At 44.4% G+C, this 18,709-nt stretch overlaps 1 protein-coding gene across 3 annotated transcripts in view; it reads left to right on the top strand.

The window, feature by feature from the left end:
* Positions 1 to 402: 402 nt before the first annotated feature.
* Positions 403 to 18,709, top strand: part of LOC143207824 (uncharacterized) — a 171,803-nt gene continuing 153,496 nt past the window's right edge. For all 3 annotated transcript variants that reach the window (XM_076421637.1, XM_076421640.1, XM_076421638.1), the window contains exon 1: positions 403 to 2,248. In XM_076421637.1, coding sequence (XP_076277752.1) covers positions 1,819 to 2,248 — 430 coding nt within the window. In that variant the 5' untranslated portion in view covers positions 403 to 1,818. The remainder of the gene's footprint in view (positions 2,249 to 18,709) is intronic.

Raw genomic sequence — 18,709 nt, 5'->3', positions numbered from 1 at the left:
ATACACCTTACGAGCTCCGGCTGTAAACGGCGGCGTACCTGAATCGTTGCGCGTATATAAGTGTGTCAATAGCACCCACATATAGTACGCATCTCGGCTACTCACGTGGTAAACACACCGGCATGCCGGTCTCTCGATGAGATTTCTCTCCTCTCTGTCTCCCTTGATCGCTCCTCCCCCCAACTGTTTTCCCCGAGCTCAGCCACGGACACACGACCAGCCTGCACCGAAAGAGAGGCAGGAGAGTGTGCGTCTGTGTTCGTATCCGTGTCTACGTAGGTGTACCTCAGCGGCACACACGCACACAGAGACACAGACAACCAGCCGGCCGTTTCTCTCTCCCTCTTGGTCCCTTGGTCTAAGGCGACTTACGCCTACACGTTGTAGTTGCAGCATCCACACTTTGCCCTCCTCAGTCCAGCGCGTGCCTCCACGCGACCAACCACCACCTCAACCACTGCTCTCTCACTCTCGCGCAGGATCGCGGGTAGTCGCCGTGAATATCGAGCGGGGCCCTCAGCACCGCGTTGACAGTGCGTTTTGGCAACGGTTAATTTTCGCGTCCACGGTCCCGCGAATACGTCACTCAACGGTGCATCGGTCGGAACCGATTCCGCGCGCGTACGTTTTTTTTCCGCCGCCGACGATTCTCGACGGGCTTCAATCACGCCGATCAAATCGGGATCGATACCCTCGAGCGTGTCGCCGCCGAACGGGACGCGGTGGAAATTCGCGATTTTTCCGACGTCGTAGTTGTTTCACGTGTCAGTGATCAGTGACTGGATCATTAGTGCCGGTTTGGTGTTTCGCGAGTGGAAGCGTCTACTCCGTGAGAACCGAAGAAATGAAAAAGTCAACGGTGGGAAAGCTCAGTTTCAGTGAAAGTCGATCAACCGTGTGGATAGCAACTAGCGCGTAGATCTTACGACGACGAGCGCGTCGGGATTCGAGGAAGATCGCTCGCCCTGATTGCGCGTGTCGAGTTTCTCTGATTTCACGACGATCGAGAGAGCCGGTCGAACAGAAGAAGCGCGCGGCTATCGGCTGACATAAACGGCAGCTTATTGCTCGATCGTTCGCGCCCGATGCGCCCGGTAGGACGCGGGAAATCGTGCGTGATCGCGCGCGTATTCCGTAACAATATCGCAGCACGCCGGCCCTAGTCGCACCCGAGTAACGATAAAACGTCTCGGTAACGACGACAACTGGCCGCCGAATTGACGGTTTATCGATCACGCGATCGAATCTCCGCGCGAGGTTTCGCACTTGCCACGAACGGTGGAACGGGAAACGAGTCACGGCGCGCGGATTGGAAATCGGCGAGCGTGGGTCGACACACGGCGCCAACCTGTTGCTCAAGATCACACGCCTCGTAAGATCGGACTCGTTTCCATTTAGAGGGCTCAGCGGTCTCCGACCGGCCAGATATCTCTTTCGAGAACGACGATGCTTCGCCGATCGACAGCCGGGAACTAATCAAATCGTGACGCGACGGAGGATATCGAGCCTCCTTCGATCCGAAGCCTTCGGAGCGTCGCGCCGTGACGTTTCTGGGTGGATATCAGTTTCCGAGTATCACAGGGAACTTCCCGTGGACCATCCATCATTTTCACTCCGAGATCCTCGACGCCGATTACGCTCCCCGGCCCGGGACGGTGTGAATTAATCGAAATAATCACCGCCCGCCTTTTTCTATCGTCGGCAATCGAAGCGCGAACGTAATGAACGCGACACCGCGTGAATAATTACGGACAATCGGTTACATCGGTAACGAGAGCATATTGTGGACACCTGCGGAATAAATACGTGACTATCAACATGCACGTCAACATGGAGATCGTGTTCCTCGCGTTGTGGACCAGCTTGATGCTGCCACTCGCTGTTTCGACGACACGCGAGCTTCTGGATTGTCGGGCTAACTTGACCACTGCCATCCGGAACGATACTATGTTTCTGAAGAAGGTCCGCCAGGCGGACTACATTTTCACCGGAAAAATTAAGGATCTTAGGGGCGGACACTTGCACGTGCGCGTCAAGAGGGCGATCAAGGGTGTGCTCAACGCCACCCTCGATCTAGCGCTCAATGACACCTGTGGACGCTACATGCGACGCAGTTACACCGGCATCTTCATGGCCCGACATGACAACGGATTCGGTGATCGTCGGCATGCGGACAGAATCGTGATGCACTTCGGACCTGTGCCGCTCACGCTCGCGAACTTGGATAGACTGAACGCTGCTGTTAAAGGTGAGCGTCTTCTCAGAACTTCTCTAAAGTTGCACATCAATTTTTAGTTTCATGCAGCTGTTCCGATTACTTTCTTTTTGGAATGACTGATAGTGATGCTTCGGCGGTTCTCTTGGAAACGAAACGTTAACCCTCTGTCTAACTTTGGAGTCACATATGTCGTTATTTTTGAGGCTCATTTTGTTTTTAGCTACGGTGTGATAAAACTAGGTTGTTATTTTGTGTCTCCTTCGTAACAAGAAGTTGTGCATCGCTATTCAATAGCGTTATTAAGTTCAACCTTTTTTGAACGTTACGTTCACTGTTCACACGTCGAGTGATACAATGCCCATCAAAGTCGGGCAAAACTGTTTAGTAATACGAAGTTTATCGTAACAATGATTTGTGTAAGATTCTCACACCTCGCACTGCTTAATAACATTTGGCGAGAAAATTAAAATTCAAACGAGTGACAAAAAAGATTTATACTTTCCTGGCGGTGTGGCAGTTCAAAACGTGATCCACGAGTTAGACCTTGTAGGACTTTAATGTGACAGATATAGTTACTATAACGTTGGAATTAGTTGTATTTTATTCTTCACGCTGGAAACTTTCTACACGCGTGTCACAGTCACAATATACTCCTAGATTTCAGGTTTTATTATGACATATAACACTATTATGCTTGTACGGCGGGGGTTAATAAATTGAATTCGATATTTATGACTTCGTCAAGACCTTGTCATGCCGGAACGGATAATTCGATGAAGTATTTAATTATTGTGAGTCAACTTCTGCGCATGTTTTATTGCGATTGATGCACAGAGTTTTGATTGTGTTAATGAAACGGTTGTTAAATTTTACAATTATTTTATGCAAATCTCACTACGGTATTTATCTTGTGGAGCCCAACAGACAAATGATTGCGACGCCGATCTTGCAGCTTCAGATTGCAGATACGTTTTCAAAAATTTGGTAATTCCAAACCGGATAACTGGAAAACAAATTGGAGCGTTAAAGAGTAATTGGTTGGGTTAGGAATCGCGCCCGGGGCATCGCGTGTAAACCATGGGAAAAACGGACTGTTCCATTTATTCCCAATTATTCGTAATGGATGGGTGTCGCGGTACAGTTTTTTGCCACGATGGACAGAGTTAAACGAACCAGTAGCTTTTACAGAAATCGGAACCTAGAGTTATGAAATAGTATGTTTTCGATATCCCATTTATGAATATATGAATATATGAATGAGATGAGTATTTTTAAAGAAGTCCTAATAACAGTAAATTGCTGTTCGTAAATTTTGCAACTGCGAGTTATGCAAATCCTCTCCTCCACCGGAAGACGTTTCATAAACTTTTAATATTAATAATAATAAATTTTTAATATTAATAGTATCATATATTTGTCATTTTATCAGTCGACAAAACTTTTGGATCAACTACTCGAATAAATAATTTATTTTATCGGTACGAACGGCGAAAAAATTCCATTTTTCGTAGTATAATTTCGTTGATGGAACAATGGTATGTACATTGATAAATAAGTTTTATTTAGAAGAATGTTATATTTGTTTAAGTTATTGTTGATATGCAACGATCTGATTACCTAAATATTCTAACAATCTATTTCGCGAATAATTGCCGACTTTAAACCATCTACTAAAAATATTGCAATTCAACGCTTGGAATATTAATTTAGATTCTAGTACTATAGTGAACAGCTGAGTCGAAGATTCCGAAGGTTAATGCGCAATGACGTATTAGCGTTTCACAGCGGCAACTACCGCTGAAAGCATGCACGTGTCTCTCTTCGCGAAACTCCGTTGCAGACATTTACCAAAGTCTGAGATTGTTCTGCGAGTGAAGTGGACGCGTGCCGACGCGCCGCGGTGAGCGTTGTCCACGCTTTGCAACCACATCGCGTTCAAGGTCCTCACCCTCTCTAAACTGGTCACCAGAATGAAAAATCCATCCAGTCTTCTATTATTAAACTATCATAGAACCTACATAAAGTTCGCGTTGGTCAGTCTCGATGAATAACTCACGACACTTATGGTAGCGGTAAATTTCCGGATAGAGGGTGGGGGTAATGTCGGTGTCGAGTGTCGCGTCTATGGGAAGACAAAGCGTCGGCCGGGTCTATTAGCGATATTAATGTAGGAATTATCAGATGAAACCAGAAGATATTGGCTGGCCGGCGTAAAGGGTCGAATGATTTATTTAATAACGAAGGGGTTAAACGCAGCGGCGGCCTCGTCGGGTTTTCTCTTTTTTCGAGGATCTCGGCTTACAGGCGGCGGAGTGGCCTGTGTCAGCGAGGAGCGCGTGTGACACTGATGAATAAAAGTGTGTCCGTGGTTACCCGCGGGCTGCGGGACACTCGCAGCATAATCGTTTAATCTCGATAAGTTACAATACCGGCCGACAAGGATATCATCGTTCCGGCACGCAGGATCGCTCTTTTCTCCCATCATTTGCAAGTCGATCACCGTGGTGCGCGCGCTTCACCACCATAAAATGTCGTCGACGTTTTCTCCGAAAGCCCGTCACGTCGTGTCGTCTGCAATTAGGCGTTTTTCTCGGGCGTCGTGCCGCGAGCGAAATTCCGATTAACCGAACGGCCGAACGTCACTCAACCGGTACGGAAGCGTTCCTTCGAAATAATGAAAGGGTTAACGCCAAGCCAGGGAAATCGCAACTTCGAATGGCCGGGAGAGCCAGCGGACAGGATTGATTAGCACCGCTGTTCCTTCCTTTCCGCAAGTTTTTCCCCAGGACGTCGAACCCTCCCGTTTTCCCCGCGAACTCCGTCAACCCGGCACCTCGATAATCACGGTGTCGATGCATTCCTCGGACGCCTGCTTTCCCCGACACACGTTTGTCATTCCGTTTCGCGCTGCTCGTTCGTTCAGCTCACTTGTCCTTTGCATATCGAATTTTTTCCGATTTTATTACCAGTTACGCCCTCTCACGAAATTTCATTCTTGAATTTCTTTCTATCCAATATTTATTGTTTCTCATTAATGCATTAAATATATTTGATGGTGCAACGATTACACTTTAAAGTAGGGACTCTAGAAAAGTTTTTTAGATTTTTTGGAATCCTAGAACAATAAAAAAATTAAACTAGAACATGAACGAACCAGGTTGTCCAAGGAGGGTTAATTGTTTAGCCTAATAACTTTATTTCTATAACTAGCTACATTTTAACTAAGAAGCCGGTGCTAGCTGAATTGTATACGTGTACTGAATATCGTAGTAGTCGAAGTCCCAAGTCGATAGAGCTCAGATGATCGATTGGACAGCAACATGTGTAAAGGCGCGCAACAGAGACGCGTTACGAAAATGTTGAAATTAAAACCTGTTCACGATGGGAATTCTTTATCGAGGGTACAGGTTCTTAAATTGAATGAAGTATTTTTTACAAAACCTTGCACGTCAGAAACGATCGAGAATATGGAGAAAATGAGAACTTTTGATAGTCGGACAACAGTCACAATGATTGTCTTCGTCTGAATCGACAACATATACAAGCAGTATACATAGACGACAAGCTACGCGACCATGCATTAAGAAAAATTGCGAACAGAGACGACAGTCTCAGAAATCATCGAGTAGAACCACAAAGGCCACGTTTACACCATCTCCTAAATTTCCAGACGCAGTTTGCTCAATCTCAGAGTCAATCACGCACACTTTCGTTCCGCGACTCGAATTCATTATTCCGCATAAATCCGCGCGTTGCACGTAACCCGATACCGCGCCCTGTCCATTCACGAACTTCCCCGAACGTGGTCTTATCTATCCGTTCAGTCTGGATATTACCGGCATCGTTTCCAGCTTCCCATTACGTTATCTTCATCTGTCTCCTGGAAGAAATATCGTCGACTCGAGCTTTCCTTTCCGATTGAATTCTCGCGGAGGGTTTCCTTCTCGGCCACTCCTCTTCGCATCTGGATAGTCAGCGCGTCGTTCGCCGGTAGTCCATTGGCTTTGACACAGATTCTCCGCGCGGAATCAGAATTCCCGATTCGAATGAAGTCGCATACCGTTGACAGTCACCGTGGGAAACGGCTCGCGATTTTTCTCGCAGCGGCGGACCAAGCCGGTCGCGTGGAAAATGGCAACCGCTGCTACCTGCAACACCTGGTCTGCTCTATAGCTGTCGCCCACGCGGCAATGTACGCGAGCGCGTATGGCAGCGTCACTTGATGCGCGTTTTCAATGCGACAGGCCACGGTATTTCTGCGTGGACTCGAGCTAGCCAGCCCTGAAAGTCGATTCAAGTCTCCGGCGCGCGAGTTCGGCCGGCAAGCACCGAGAGGGATCAGCATAATACGAGGCCTGCCTACGCGTTTCGCCAAGCTGTGCCAAGTTGGCACTGCCAACACACCGGCACGCCCTACCTACATAACCCGACAAGCGGCCCAGGTGTGCCCGATTTCGAGGATTTTCCCTCACCCCTTCTCGAGCTCAGATCTCGCGGGTCCTCTCCTACGCCGCGAATACTTTCCAGGTGCTCCCGCTCCGCGGTATAATGTATTCGAATCCGAATGAGAAATTTGTATTCTATTCATATTTTAATTGCGGAATATATTTCGGCCGCGGCTCTCTTGCATGGCGGTAGCGTGATCGGAATTTTAATACTTTGACGGGACGGTGTCGGCCGCGAGTCACATACGCTGTGCTGATCCGTGCTGCAGCCCTCCTTGACACTATGGGACTCTTATTAATGTACTCTTTTCCGAATAATTTGTTATTCTTATATTTTCTGGAAATACATTGGAGGTAATAACATGTTTACACATCCCCAAAATCAATACGTGTGTAGTGTAATTTAGCTAATGTTGTGTAATCATCCCCTGATATATTAACACAATGCATGAACCATATCAAAGTTTATAGTATTAGAAAATATTTGGAAATCACACTGTTCTAGTTGTAAAAATTTTAATTCCTTTCCAAAACTAAGCATTAACACTTTACCCCTATCAGGAATTATCTATCCCTAAAAATAAAAAATAAACAATTGCAAGCTTTTTGAGAAAATAACAAATTGAATATATAAAATCTAATAAATGCTTTTAGAAGGTTGCCATTTACAAGAAGATTGTTAACATGTGTTAGCACACTTTTCGTATATCGTCCGTTGGAATGGCAATCTTATTTGCATGGAACAGTATTTTACATAATAACGATGGCAATGATAAAATCACGACGAGGAAGTAAACGGTTTACAGTACATGTATTGGCAATTGGAATAATTTTCTAAAATCCTTTCGGACGCGCGGTGAAGTCGTTGGAAACAGCCCGCATGCGTGTTAAGCTTCCTTTAAATACAGCACAGTCATTAAAGATCTCGTTAATAGACTTCCTCTGCAGAAGTGTTAAGATAAAAGCCAGCAGATATCGCAATCAGAAACATATTCTTTTGCAAGACTGCATAACTCTAGCTTTCTATTAGCCGCGTTACCAGAACCGAACACCTAGCAGTCAACCGTTCGAATGATAAAATAAGAGAAACAGGATAGCAAACGCCCTTTAACTCCTCCGGCGAGCAATACCGCGGATATATTAGGTGCGTGAAACGCAACTCTGTCGTTCAATCACCACGGAGCATGCACGAACACCCATACGATCCAACTATGGTTTCGTGCGTAGTCATCCTTATATGGGGGAGTGATGCCGGAACAATAGATTTTTTCTAGACTTCCAGATCGCACTACGTCTACGATTGAAAAGAGTGTCGACAATGAATCGTGGATCGGGTTTGCGACTATTGTTAGGACGCCGCGGTTCCATCAATGTCCGCGGGTATACGATTTCAAAACGGTAATTATCAGCGCGCCGCCTACGCTAGAGATCGTAGAAAGAGCTCGGCCACGATGATTTCCTCGATCGATATCCGACTGTGAGACGAAAAGGGACACGGACGGAAGCGAGATGCGTCAAGATCGAAGCTCCCATTCTTCGATCCTTCGACCGGTTAACCCGCAAACGCACCGTGAAATTGGTGCGTTGTGGATTATGATATATAGTTTCGACCCCTGCCGAAACGCGTAGCCGCATTCCGTGCGGCGAACAGCTAATTACATAATGACCCAGTTCGCATTGTTAAACGGGAACGTTAAGCTATGTATCCACCAACAGTTACTATTTTTATAATGGACAACGCGTTCGTAAAATTTTCAAAATTCGTACCTCTTAAATTTTTCATATTGTCAAACAATGACAATACGGAAAATAATTGCTTCTAGGAAATTAATACACTTTAGGATTTTGTTACATTTTCATCGAGATTTTACGATGCTCCATATCATCTACGTTTCCCCCAATAGTTTTCTAAATCAGTATCGATAATGAAAATAAGGAACCCGTTGGCAGATCACATGCCGGTAGTTTAATAGCGAAGCTGGGAAACCTGGTTTATAGATTCATTAAGTTTAGTAGCATTAAAAATGAGATTACAGAAGATGGAATTCTAGATATTAGAATGTGATATGTTAAGAGAGACTAGTTCCTAATGCGACAGTAAACTTCATCACCAGGTGAAATTAATTCCGACGTACCAATCAAGATATTATGACTTATAAGTACACCTAGAAGCGATAAAGGCAAGGCTGTACATATCTGAGAATTTTTTTGTAAGCAAAATTACGTTTCATTGCATAATTGTTATTACTATTTTATAGTATGTAGTTTTCAAGTCAGATATTTCCGGTAATTTTTATACGTATAAAAATCAACCATTCGTTGAAAGTAGGAGTAAAAAATAAAGCTAGTATGTAGAACCAGCCACATGAGCGTACTAAAACTATCAAGCCATCTAATAATGACAGGACTGAATTTATTCAGATGTGGAACAAATATTTGTTTGAAGAAATGAATTTACTGAAATATTTCACTTAAAAGAATTTATAGGAAAAAGAAAATTTTCACAGGTACTACAAACGCACGGCTCGAAGTTCCCGTAACATAATTATCCAGAGAATTTCACCTATGCGAATAGAGGAAAACGGCGCGAGCCGGAGGTATCATTTGGCCGCGTAACTCAAGCGGGACTCGAGTTTCACGCGCGTTAAAGTATTCCACCCGTGACACCTTGTTGCCGTGAATTATCCGGATCGATAAATCGCTAGTGGATCCCGGAGATCCGGGGGTGATCCACTGTGCTCTCGAGCGTTTAGAAGGCTGTGGTCCGCCGCGGTTCAATTTCTTCTGACAGGCGAAACGGAGCGAGCGAAAGCTAGTTGGTGGCGCACGCGTCCCGTATAGATCGGTAATTGCAATTTATAACCGCGGCTCTTAATGACGCGTGTCATTTGTTGTTCGGCGCCGCACTGCACGTCGTTCCGTGCCCGTTCGAGATCAAAGCCCACCGTGCACGAACATCCAAATCGGAGTCCGTTGCTAATCCCATGAACGGGACAATCATCCGCGGCGCCAAATAAATGTACAGTGACGCAAGAGTTTGGACGCGCGACGCCTGCTGATGCGTAACGAAGTGGGGACTGTGGCGATTGGGTCTTCCCCAATTCGCATTTGTCAAGAACCTATATGTATATATGACTAGCTTTTGCCCGCGGCTTCGCTCGCATAGGAAACTGTTTAATGCCCTCGGAAATTGATATTGTTTCTCCATAAAACCTTTTAACCTCCCATTCACCCCTATAGAGTTTCAAACCCCCTTTTCACCCCCTTAGGGGTTGAATTTTCAAAATGCCGAAATAGGTGTTTGATTATTTGTATCAAAGAGCATTCAGACCAAGTATCAAGCAAATCCGACCACGAACAATACATTCCTCATACAAACGTTTCAACCCCTTTTCACCCCCTTAGGGGTTGAATTTCGAAATATCCTTTCTTATCTCTTGTACAGATCATGAAGGAAATCTCTGTGCAAGATTTCAGCTTTCTAGGTCCAAGGGTTTAGCTTGGGCGTTGATAGGTGAGTGAGTGAGTCAGCACTGCATTTTTATATACAATAGAAAAGATTTAAAAATTCGCTCATTTTAGATCTCTTGATTTTCGAACTGTTTTTTAGCCAAATGATAGCTTACATCAGGACATAAATCGATGCAAGTCTTCAATACCATCGAAAATGTTTGAACTATTACGAAGCAGAAACTTCAAGGAAAACATACTTTAACGGTGCAACCATTAGTGCATCTACAATAATTAGCAAGACGTGGGGGAATAGCGTTGTAGAAGGGAAAGATAGGGAGACAAGTCTTAACCTGGCGGTTCTGTATATTAGTTTCCCAGATACACTTGCGACCTGCATAAAGTGTTCACAAAAAGGAATTTTGCAGAGATATCGCGTCCATGCTCTTGTGTTACAGACCACATAACTTTCACCTGGATGAAACGGCCGAGCTCAGTCCGCGACGCAAATGTAGTGGGCGCATCGATTGAGAGTTTCTCCGTGGAATCGAGCTTCGCGCACCCGTCACGGTTAAATGGCGGATATTTCCCCCTGGAAATTTACGGCGAGCTTCGTTTGCCGATTAACGTGCGCGCTACCGTCTGTTTGGATTAGCGCACTACGCTCTGTTCGCATCGCGACTTTCTTCGCGGAGCGATGCAAATTACGGTCATAGAACTCGCGGCTGTAATTTATAGGCTCCAGAGGCGGGTGCCGGCTTCGTTCTTGCCTTTTTCCCCCTTTTAGCCGAGGTGCTAATTAAATCTTTGACCACTATTTGTCTAGCCGCCTTGCGCTTCGGACGATTCGATTTGGGTACTTTGCTGTATAAGGAGTGAAATTATAATGGCGTCGTATTATGATTTAGAGTCTGGGCATAATTTAGCATACGTTAGAGTCCCGAGCTCGTAAATCAGCCGGGTTGCCTGTTTTATTGCGAGAAGTGAAAACGGACATCGGTCGTTACCAGTCGGATTACTATAAATTAGCGCCTTAATTAACTTCTTCGGAGTCCGTTTCACGAAAACTATGTTTCTGTGAAATTGATCGATATCTGAGTCTACTCGCTGTGGCTCCCGTGGTGTTAGATGTCTGTGTTTACTTTCTCGAACCTCGATCGTGCTCATATTAGTCAACTCTTGATATTCTGAAAGTGTAAATATTATATTCGATTATTTATCTATATGACTTTATTGCATACGGTGAGTGCATGACCACAGTCGAGAAATCATGAAAAATAATTGTTTTATTACATTTTTATTAAACTCAATATTCATTATTCAGGAAACGACGTTTATTTGCTCGCAACAACAAGAAAATGAGCCACAGGTAAGCAAAATAAACTCACCGAAGCGAAGGTGTGAGTTTCGCCGCGCGACTCAATAACCTCTTGATTAATGGATCATTTTCTCTTAATAATCGCAATCTCGCGTCCCAGGCTTTCTCGGTACATTATGCAGTCTTGTACCAGTCTAACTGTTAAATTATTTATCAGTCCAGAGTTAATTGCCGCGTTCGCGCGTTGATTGGAACGTTCATGAATACCATGGTAAAAACGGATCTCTGATTAACATAAGATCATGCGGACATCGAGCCGCGTTGCGTCGAAAATGACAACGTTGTTACGTGGTGGATGAGGTTAATTGAAGCACACTGATCGCGGCACTAATTTCTAGTCCTTTACTTTCAGTTGCTATACATGTTAAATAATTTTGACAGCTATTTTATCATGGAGAGAAATAACCAGAATTGTTTTATTTATTGGAAAAGCATTTTGTGAAGAATAATAAGAAACGAAATAGTGAAAATATAATATTAGAAGAAAGTCGTCAGATGAGGGGAATTTAGTCGAATTGGGGGGAAAAAGTAACATTGGGACTCAATACACGACAGAGATTGCACGCGTCACGTGACCGCCGTTGCGAAGGGTGGGGGAATATCGTCGTAGAAGGGGAAGGTAGAGTGGGGACACAAGTTCTCTTAGCGTATAATGCAGCGCAGCAAAAATGAGTAGAGATTCGTTTGTATTTCTATTCTTTGTATTACCGCAATATTTGTAATCGTGCATTACAAACATCGGACAATGGTTCCCTGAATATTTGAATAATTAATTATTTTATAAATAAACCCCTTGTTCAGTATTCAGATGAACGGTCTTCTGACAATATTTTAGAGAGATTGGTTTAAGAAAGCAGAATATAATGGTAAACGCAGAGGCAGGTCAGAAGACATACTGTCAAATCCACTACATTTGAGTTCCGCAATGGACAGATTGCGAAAGCGCTACTCGCGAACAGGCATGCAGTATGAGAGATGGTTCACGAGTTGTTGGCGAGTGATGAGAAAACGTCGGAAGAGGTGACGAAGTAGATTACGCTTCCCTTAATAACGTTATTAGTCGGACGGTAACGATCCGCGAAAATTGTCTCTAATCGGTTCTTAAGCAGATTGCGACATGTAATCGCGCGCGGTCGAATGCGTCTGTCACCGCATCGGAGTTTCTACAGAGGCTGATTCCGAGGGATTAGTCGGTGAGTTGTCGGTCTGGGCAAGGTTTACCATGTGTTCGTGTTACTCGTGTTGCACTGTGCGCGCCCGGGTAGGCGGCTGATTGCACAGAGCAGCGACGAGTATGCACCGAGGGTGCGTATTATGCACGCTTTGTAAGCCGAGCTGCTGAAAAATTAGTCGCGGGCTTGCATCGCGTGGCCCAGGCCTGTCCGCTCCGGTAACTTAATACGAGGGACCCGTGTTTGTATCGAAATTAAAAAGAGAAAGAAGGAAAGCACAACAAAAAGAAGACGAAATCAAGCCTGTGTATCGAGACCAAATTAGGGTAATTTTGTTCGGGCAACAATATTTAAAGATGCCACCACCGGACGTCTTTATTCCTCTCATTTGCATACGAATTCCTCTTAGAACGATATCCTCTCTTTTAAGATTTCCTCGTCGCCTCGCGAATCGGCGCGAGAACCGTTTAACTGTTGCGTCGCTGCCTTTGTTTTTGTATCGCGTCTTCTAGACCATGGTCGTGTAGATCTCTTCGCGGATGAAAGATATCGGGCGCGCTGGCCGCGTATTAGACTGCGGGAATGGCCGATGCATTTGTGGTAGGGCTTGTACATGTAGTTTATAGTTGGTTTTTCGAAAGCAGAGATCGCTGGTCTGATAGTTCTTCTTAACGCTCCGGGATCATCATTTTTGGATGGTCAGAGCAGAAAGAACTGTTTGAAGGACTATTTTTTGCAACAGTATTCGTAAAAAACATCCCGATTACCTGAACCGAATCACGTTTTATCTTCAAGAACATTGTGTATATTTTGACTACATTAACACACTCAATTATAAAATCAATGAAGAGTAGTATACATATATTACGGGCAGGGGAAGTGTAAACGTGGTTTTAATCATAATGAAAAATTCATTAGAGCCTTTTATGTTCGAATAAAAAGTTTTATGAACGTTCCTCAACCCTGAAATTAAATAACAGTATTAAGTAGTAATCAAAATGAAATTGTTATCACAGATTGAATAAGAACTTCAATTAATTTTCATTCTAAAGTACATATTGTGTTAATTGTGAGTAAAATGGTTATTTGTCTAAAAACAACCCTCATAGCAATGAATATAAATTCAGTGGTGATGCAGATGTGAATAAATTTATTGAATTAGTATGAAGTGTGTGAAAATGAATGAAGTCTCACTCAGCGTAGGATTTTTTCTATGATGTAAAAAATTAATTTTGATAGAAAATGAATTAAATTTAGGCTCAGCGAGGTGCGAGAAGGTTAAAGGACTAATTCGAGTAAAATGTTAATTACCTATCCGGTTCGTTCGATTTCATAGGCCTTTTATAGGCCTCGATTCGGCGGCGAACATGCTAAAAGAGATGCACGTGACTCTCTGGTTGAATTCCGACGCGAGAACCTAACACCTTTCTATTTCTTGGACCGATCGTTTCACGGGTCTCCTTTCGGCTCTCCACTCGGGCCCTTTTTGTCACGCTCACGCGTTTCCAGGATTATTTTCTCAGCCGCGCATTCGCTCGACGATTCTTCGTTTTCCGTCGACGCGAGAATAAAAAGACCAGGAGACGCTCTTCCGGATGTCTGCGTCACTGGCCTGTCCCTTCACCTTAACGGAGCGATAAAAGCTTTTAACGACGGGCGACTGGATTCGTGGCTCTGTTGAAGAACAAAGAGGGCAGAGGAAAGAATTTCACCGATGCTAACAATATCGCCCTATGGCTGATTCAATCCCGGAGTCCATAAATCTGGGCTTCCCTCGAATTTCCCGGTGCTACATTTACTGCCATTATTATTAGCCATTAGAAAATAATACAGGTTAAACGTAGAAACAAACCCTGAACACGTCCCTGAATACACATAATTCTACATTGTGTTGCTTCGAGATTTTCTAATTTGTCGTACATCGTCGCTATGTATAAAACGTAACAAGGGGCTGATATTTTACACAGAAAATCATTCAGGCAAGCCAAGGAGATAATTCAGGTAAGCCAGGCTCTTTGAAAATACATTAATTCGAAATTCATATTTTTCTAAATTAAAGAAGTACATATTTAGTTATCACAATAAATACCTGTACAAAATTTCTATCAAATAGACGATTAACGTTATATATGTAGAATAAGTTTCAGTGAGAATCAGAAAATGGAGACACGGAGAAAATTAGCACGACGGAAACTATAGAGACTAGAAATGATACATTCAAAGTACATAGAATGTGGAAGTATTTTCCGGGAAGCAATGTTTACGCGGCGTAAGAAAAGCAATCTGTTATGGCGAGGCCATTTTGAACCGGTGAATTCCGACACCGTCGCCCGAAGTTACGACACAAATAGAAAAGGGACGTGCTATTTCCCACTGCACAGGCCGTGACGGGTCGATCCGAGTGCCAGGATCATCGGGTTGCCTTAGGGCATGGACCCAATCTCCTCCAATTTGCTTGGACCCCGAAAAGGACGCGGGGGTAACTCATTTATCTGAGCACCAGAGGCGCGGTATAGCGATCCTACGCCCTCGAATCGGCCCTAATTAAAACATTTCATTAGACGCCGCCGGTGTTTCCAGACTTTCTCACGGACACGGCTGTTCACACGTTCACCCTGAAACGGTCAGGCGCCAGATCTGTGCTCGAAAAACGCTCTTGAGACGCTCCTGCCGCGTATTTTCACGATAAGCTCGCCCCAGCGGCCCTTGTGAAACTTCGTGGAAATATCGTTGATTAAGCTGTTACTCGGCGCGAGTCTTATTCGTGGGTGTGGTCAGGGGATTTGTAAGTGTCAGAAAGCGGGAAGACGCTATTCTGAGGATTTCTGAGTTGGTTTAACGCGTTTGCGGTCCGTCACGTAGACGGAACTGAGGTGGACTAAAACTGGGAGACGGAAACATGATAGATCAGATTTCCAGGAGTTTAGTAACTGTAACATACACGTTTAACGTCGTTCTTTAATTATGAGCGATTTGTTCATTGTAGGTATTAATATAAATGTAGATTTTTATAGTAGGGTTCATCTAAATTGAAATCAAACGATTTCTTTATCAGATTAATTAACCTTGCTATCGTATTCTCGACAGAGTTGCCAAAAACTTGTTCCCACTCTACCGACCCCTTCCGCTACCTTCCATTTCCAAATCGATATCTTTATGTACTAAAAATTTTGTAACTCGACGACTGGACTGTCAGGTTATAATACTAGGTACAGTTAAAAGCTAGACTATAGCTTTCTAGCTACAATAAAAATATTTAAAAGTACGGAAGATGTGCGATTTCATTCTAAACAATTCGATGATCGATAGCGTTCGTGGTCCACGTGCCGCCGAAATTCGCTGTACGTCAATGTTTCTATCGCGATCATTAATTTGCGCGCGTGTCACGGTATTTACGGGGCTGGATGGTTGGGGCGCGGAGTCCTCTTTTTTGGCCGACCTCCGCGTCAATTAGTCTCTCAACGTATCCGAGCTTGCTCGGGGATTCTTTTTCTTGCGTTTCTTCTTAGACCGTTTTCTTCTCGGCTCTAGCTGGCGGCACAGCGCGGCGGCGGCTCGTGTTTTATTTCAAGCGGGCCTTTATCTTCTCCGGCCCCATAGTGTTGCCGGCTCACCGTGACACGAGGGACCTCTCCCTCTCGTTTTTCCAGTCAGCATCGCGCGCCAGAGAGAGGCTACCGATCTTTCGTTCAGTCCGAGCAACAGTCAGATCGGCGATTGTGTCGCCTCGGAACAACCTGGCGGTCCTCGAAGGTCAAGGAGCCATAACCTCGCCCACTCGTTCGACTCTTCCCTGGCCGATCATAAAGACGTTATTACCATTATATTATCGTTCTTATTATCGTTATTATCATCGATCTTATTGTCTCGCCTGGGAAACGCTGCCGCGCAGTCCTCTGACTCACGTTTAGCAAAAGGGGTGGAGAAATCGTGCTTCGGAGACGATTGGTTCGAATTCTCTGGAGGAGCAGCTTCATTGGTCGGTAGTATCGGTTAATCGTCTAGTTTGACTACATTTCCTTCCTAGGCTCGTACGAGTCGTCACGAAACGTGATCTAATTATCGAGCCAACCAACCGTGCGTACACCGCGCCATAATTCCTGCGTAGCGTGGCTCGCACTAGCAATTCATGTAGGTAGTATAATGTTTACAAAGATAAAGCGATAAAGCTAGAAAAATAGCTAAATTGGATATACAGGTTACGCCCGTTCAACGCGGAAGCTGAGTTTCAGAAAATTGTTGTTATGGCAGATTCAGATTACGAAAGTGGCTTTGCACTCCATAAATGATTCTTTCAGATAAGACGCAGATGATTTTGATTTTATTTGGAAATTATCAGTTCAACGAAACATGAAAATGAGGGAAGAATGATAAGATCTTTGTGTTCTAGCTAGAGAGACAGACAGAGTTATTTAATGAAAATTAATATTTATTTAAATGAATGCTAGTTATCCATAAATGTCCAAGAAATTTTCCGAAAAATACAATTATTCGAACCTATTAATTTTTAATATTCCGATTACGAAAAACCATTTTAAATGATTAATATTGTTTCGGTTAACAGTAACCAATATAATAAACTGGAATTTTGTGCGGTTGCCAGCAACCATATTCACTGGTAACTAAATTAATTGTAGTCGTTCAGAATTTGTTAATTACATGTATTAACTCTTATACCATAACCTTTAAATTTTGCCTTATAACAAACTATAAATGCCTAGGTTTCTTCTCATTTTTATTTGAATAGTTCGAGTTGTGCTCTTATTACAGAGCAGTACATTACGAGCAACGATTCGATCGTCTGACCGTTCGCGGATCCAGTGATTCTTTCCCCGCGGTGTGTCGATCGGTAGGAACGATTCTCTTGTGTAATTTACGAGCTCGAACGGCCTGAACGACCTTCCTCGTATCGCGTCACGATTTCGTATCGGAATTCCCGCTGCGGCTTTCGGGCCACGGTGCCGAGCGGCAATTAGACAGATCGGAATCTCGTTTTCGCGGCAAAGGATCGTTAAGGATGCGCGCGGGCCGAGGCGAGGATGATGCCGGGGCTGCCGCCCCGAGGGATAGGTGGCCAAGAAGAGCTGGTTTAACGACGATTTTGATGAATTTAGTCGGATTTAATTAGGAGGCACGTATTTTCGTGGCCCGTTACTTAAAACCGGCCCCGTCGCGTCGGTCCGCCATCGGTCCCCCATCGGTCCCCCATCGGTCCCGCGTCGGTGGACCTTAAGAATCGAGTTTTGCATGCCCCCGAGGACAAAGCCATAAAATACCGAGCGTAACAGCTTTCAATTACAGGTCCCCGTGCGCGTATGAGCCGCGCGCGTTATACCGAGACACACTCTCGGGCCCTTTTGCAATGGCCTCGTCATGCGGGAAAAAGCCGGGCGACGGACCGACGACGGACAAAACGAACACAAACGCGACACGAATCCGCGGCCTGGATCCCCTCAAATTGTCGGCTATCCCCGGGCCCCTTCAGATGTGACCAACCACCGATTAATGACGAATCCCCGGTGTAATTGAAGATCGCTCGATCACGATCGAAACCCCACATTATGACACGCGAACATCGCCGATCGAGAGATACTAGGTACGTGCTCCGCATATTCATCAACGTGGATGCTGCTTTCCTGGTAACCCGTACCCCGAACACCCTTCCAGACCACTCTGTGCAACACTTGGTGTAATCTTTCAGATAATCGAGTCTAATTGTATTTTCTCTTTTATCGAGCACCTGGATCTCCCTGACGGACGTGGTTATTATATGCGTTCTTAAATTATAGTTTTTTTTTTGGAGTTAATGTTTGGTTTAGCAATTAATATTTCTGTATACGTATGCTGCCAACTGGAGTTTGTGTTCTTGCAATTGGTTACTTAATTTTATGCGTTTATAAATGCAGCAGTGAGTAATTAAATCAGTATTTTAAATCTATCTCTAGGATAATGGACCAATTTGATAACTGAGTGAGCGTAGAATCATTCGTAGCATTATTTATGAATTCTTTCAATCGTATTTTTGGAGACGTTCCTTTTAGACAGT

Source organism: Lasioglossum baleicum, chromosome 4, assembly GCF_051020765.1.
Source record: "Lasioglossum baleicum chromosome 4, iyLasBale1, whole genome shotgun sequence".
In the NCBI taxonomy this organism is placed as follows: Eukaryota; Metazoa; Arthropoda; class Insecta; order Hymenoptera; family Halictidae; genus Lasioglossum; species Lasioglossum baleicum.
The sequence above is the reverse complement of the archived record's forward strand: the minus strand, read 5'-3'. Positions and strand labels throughout refer to the sequence as shown.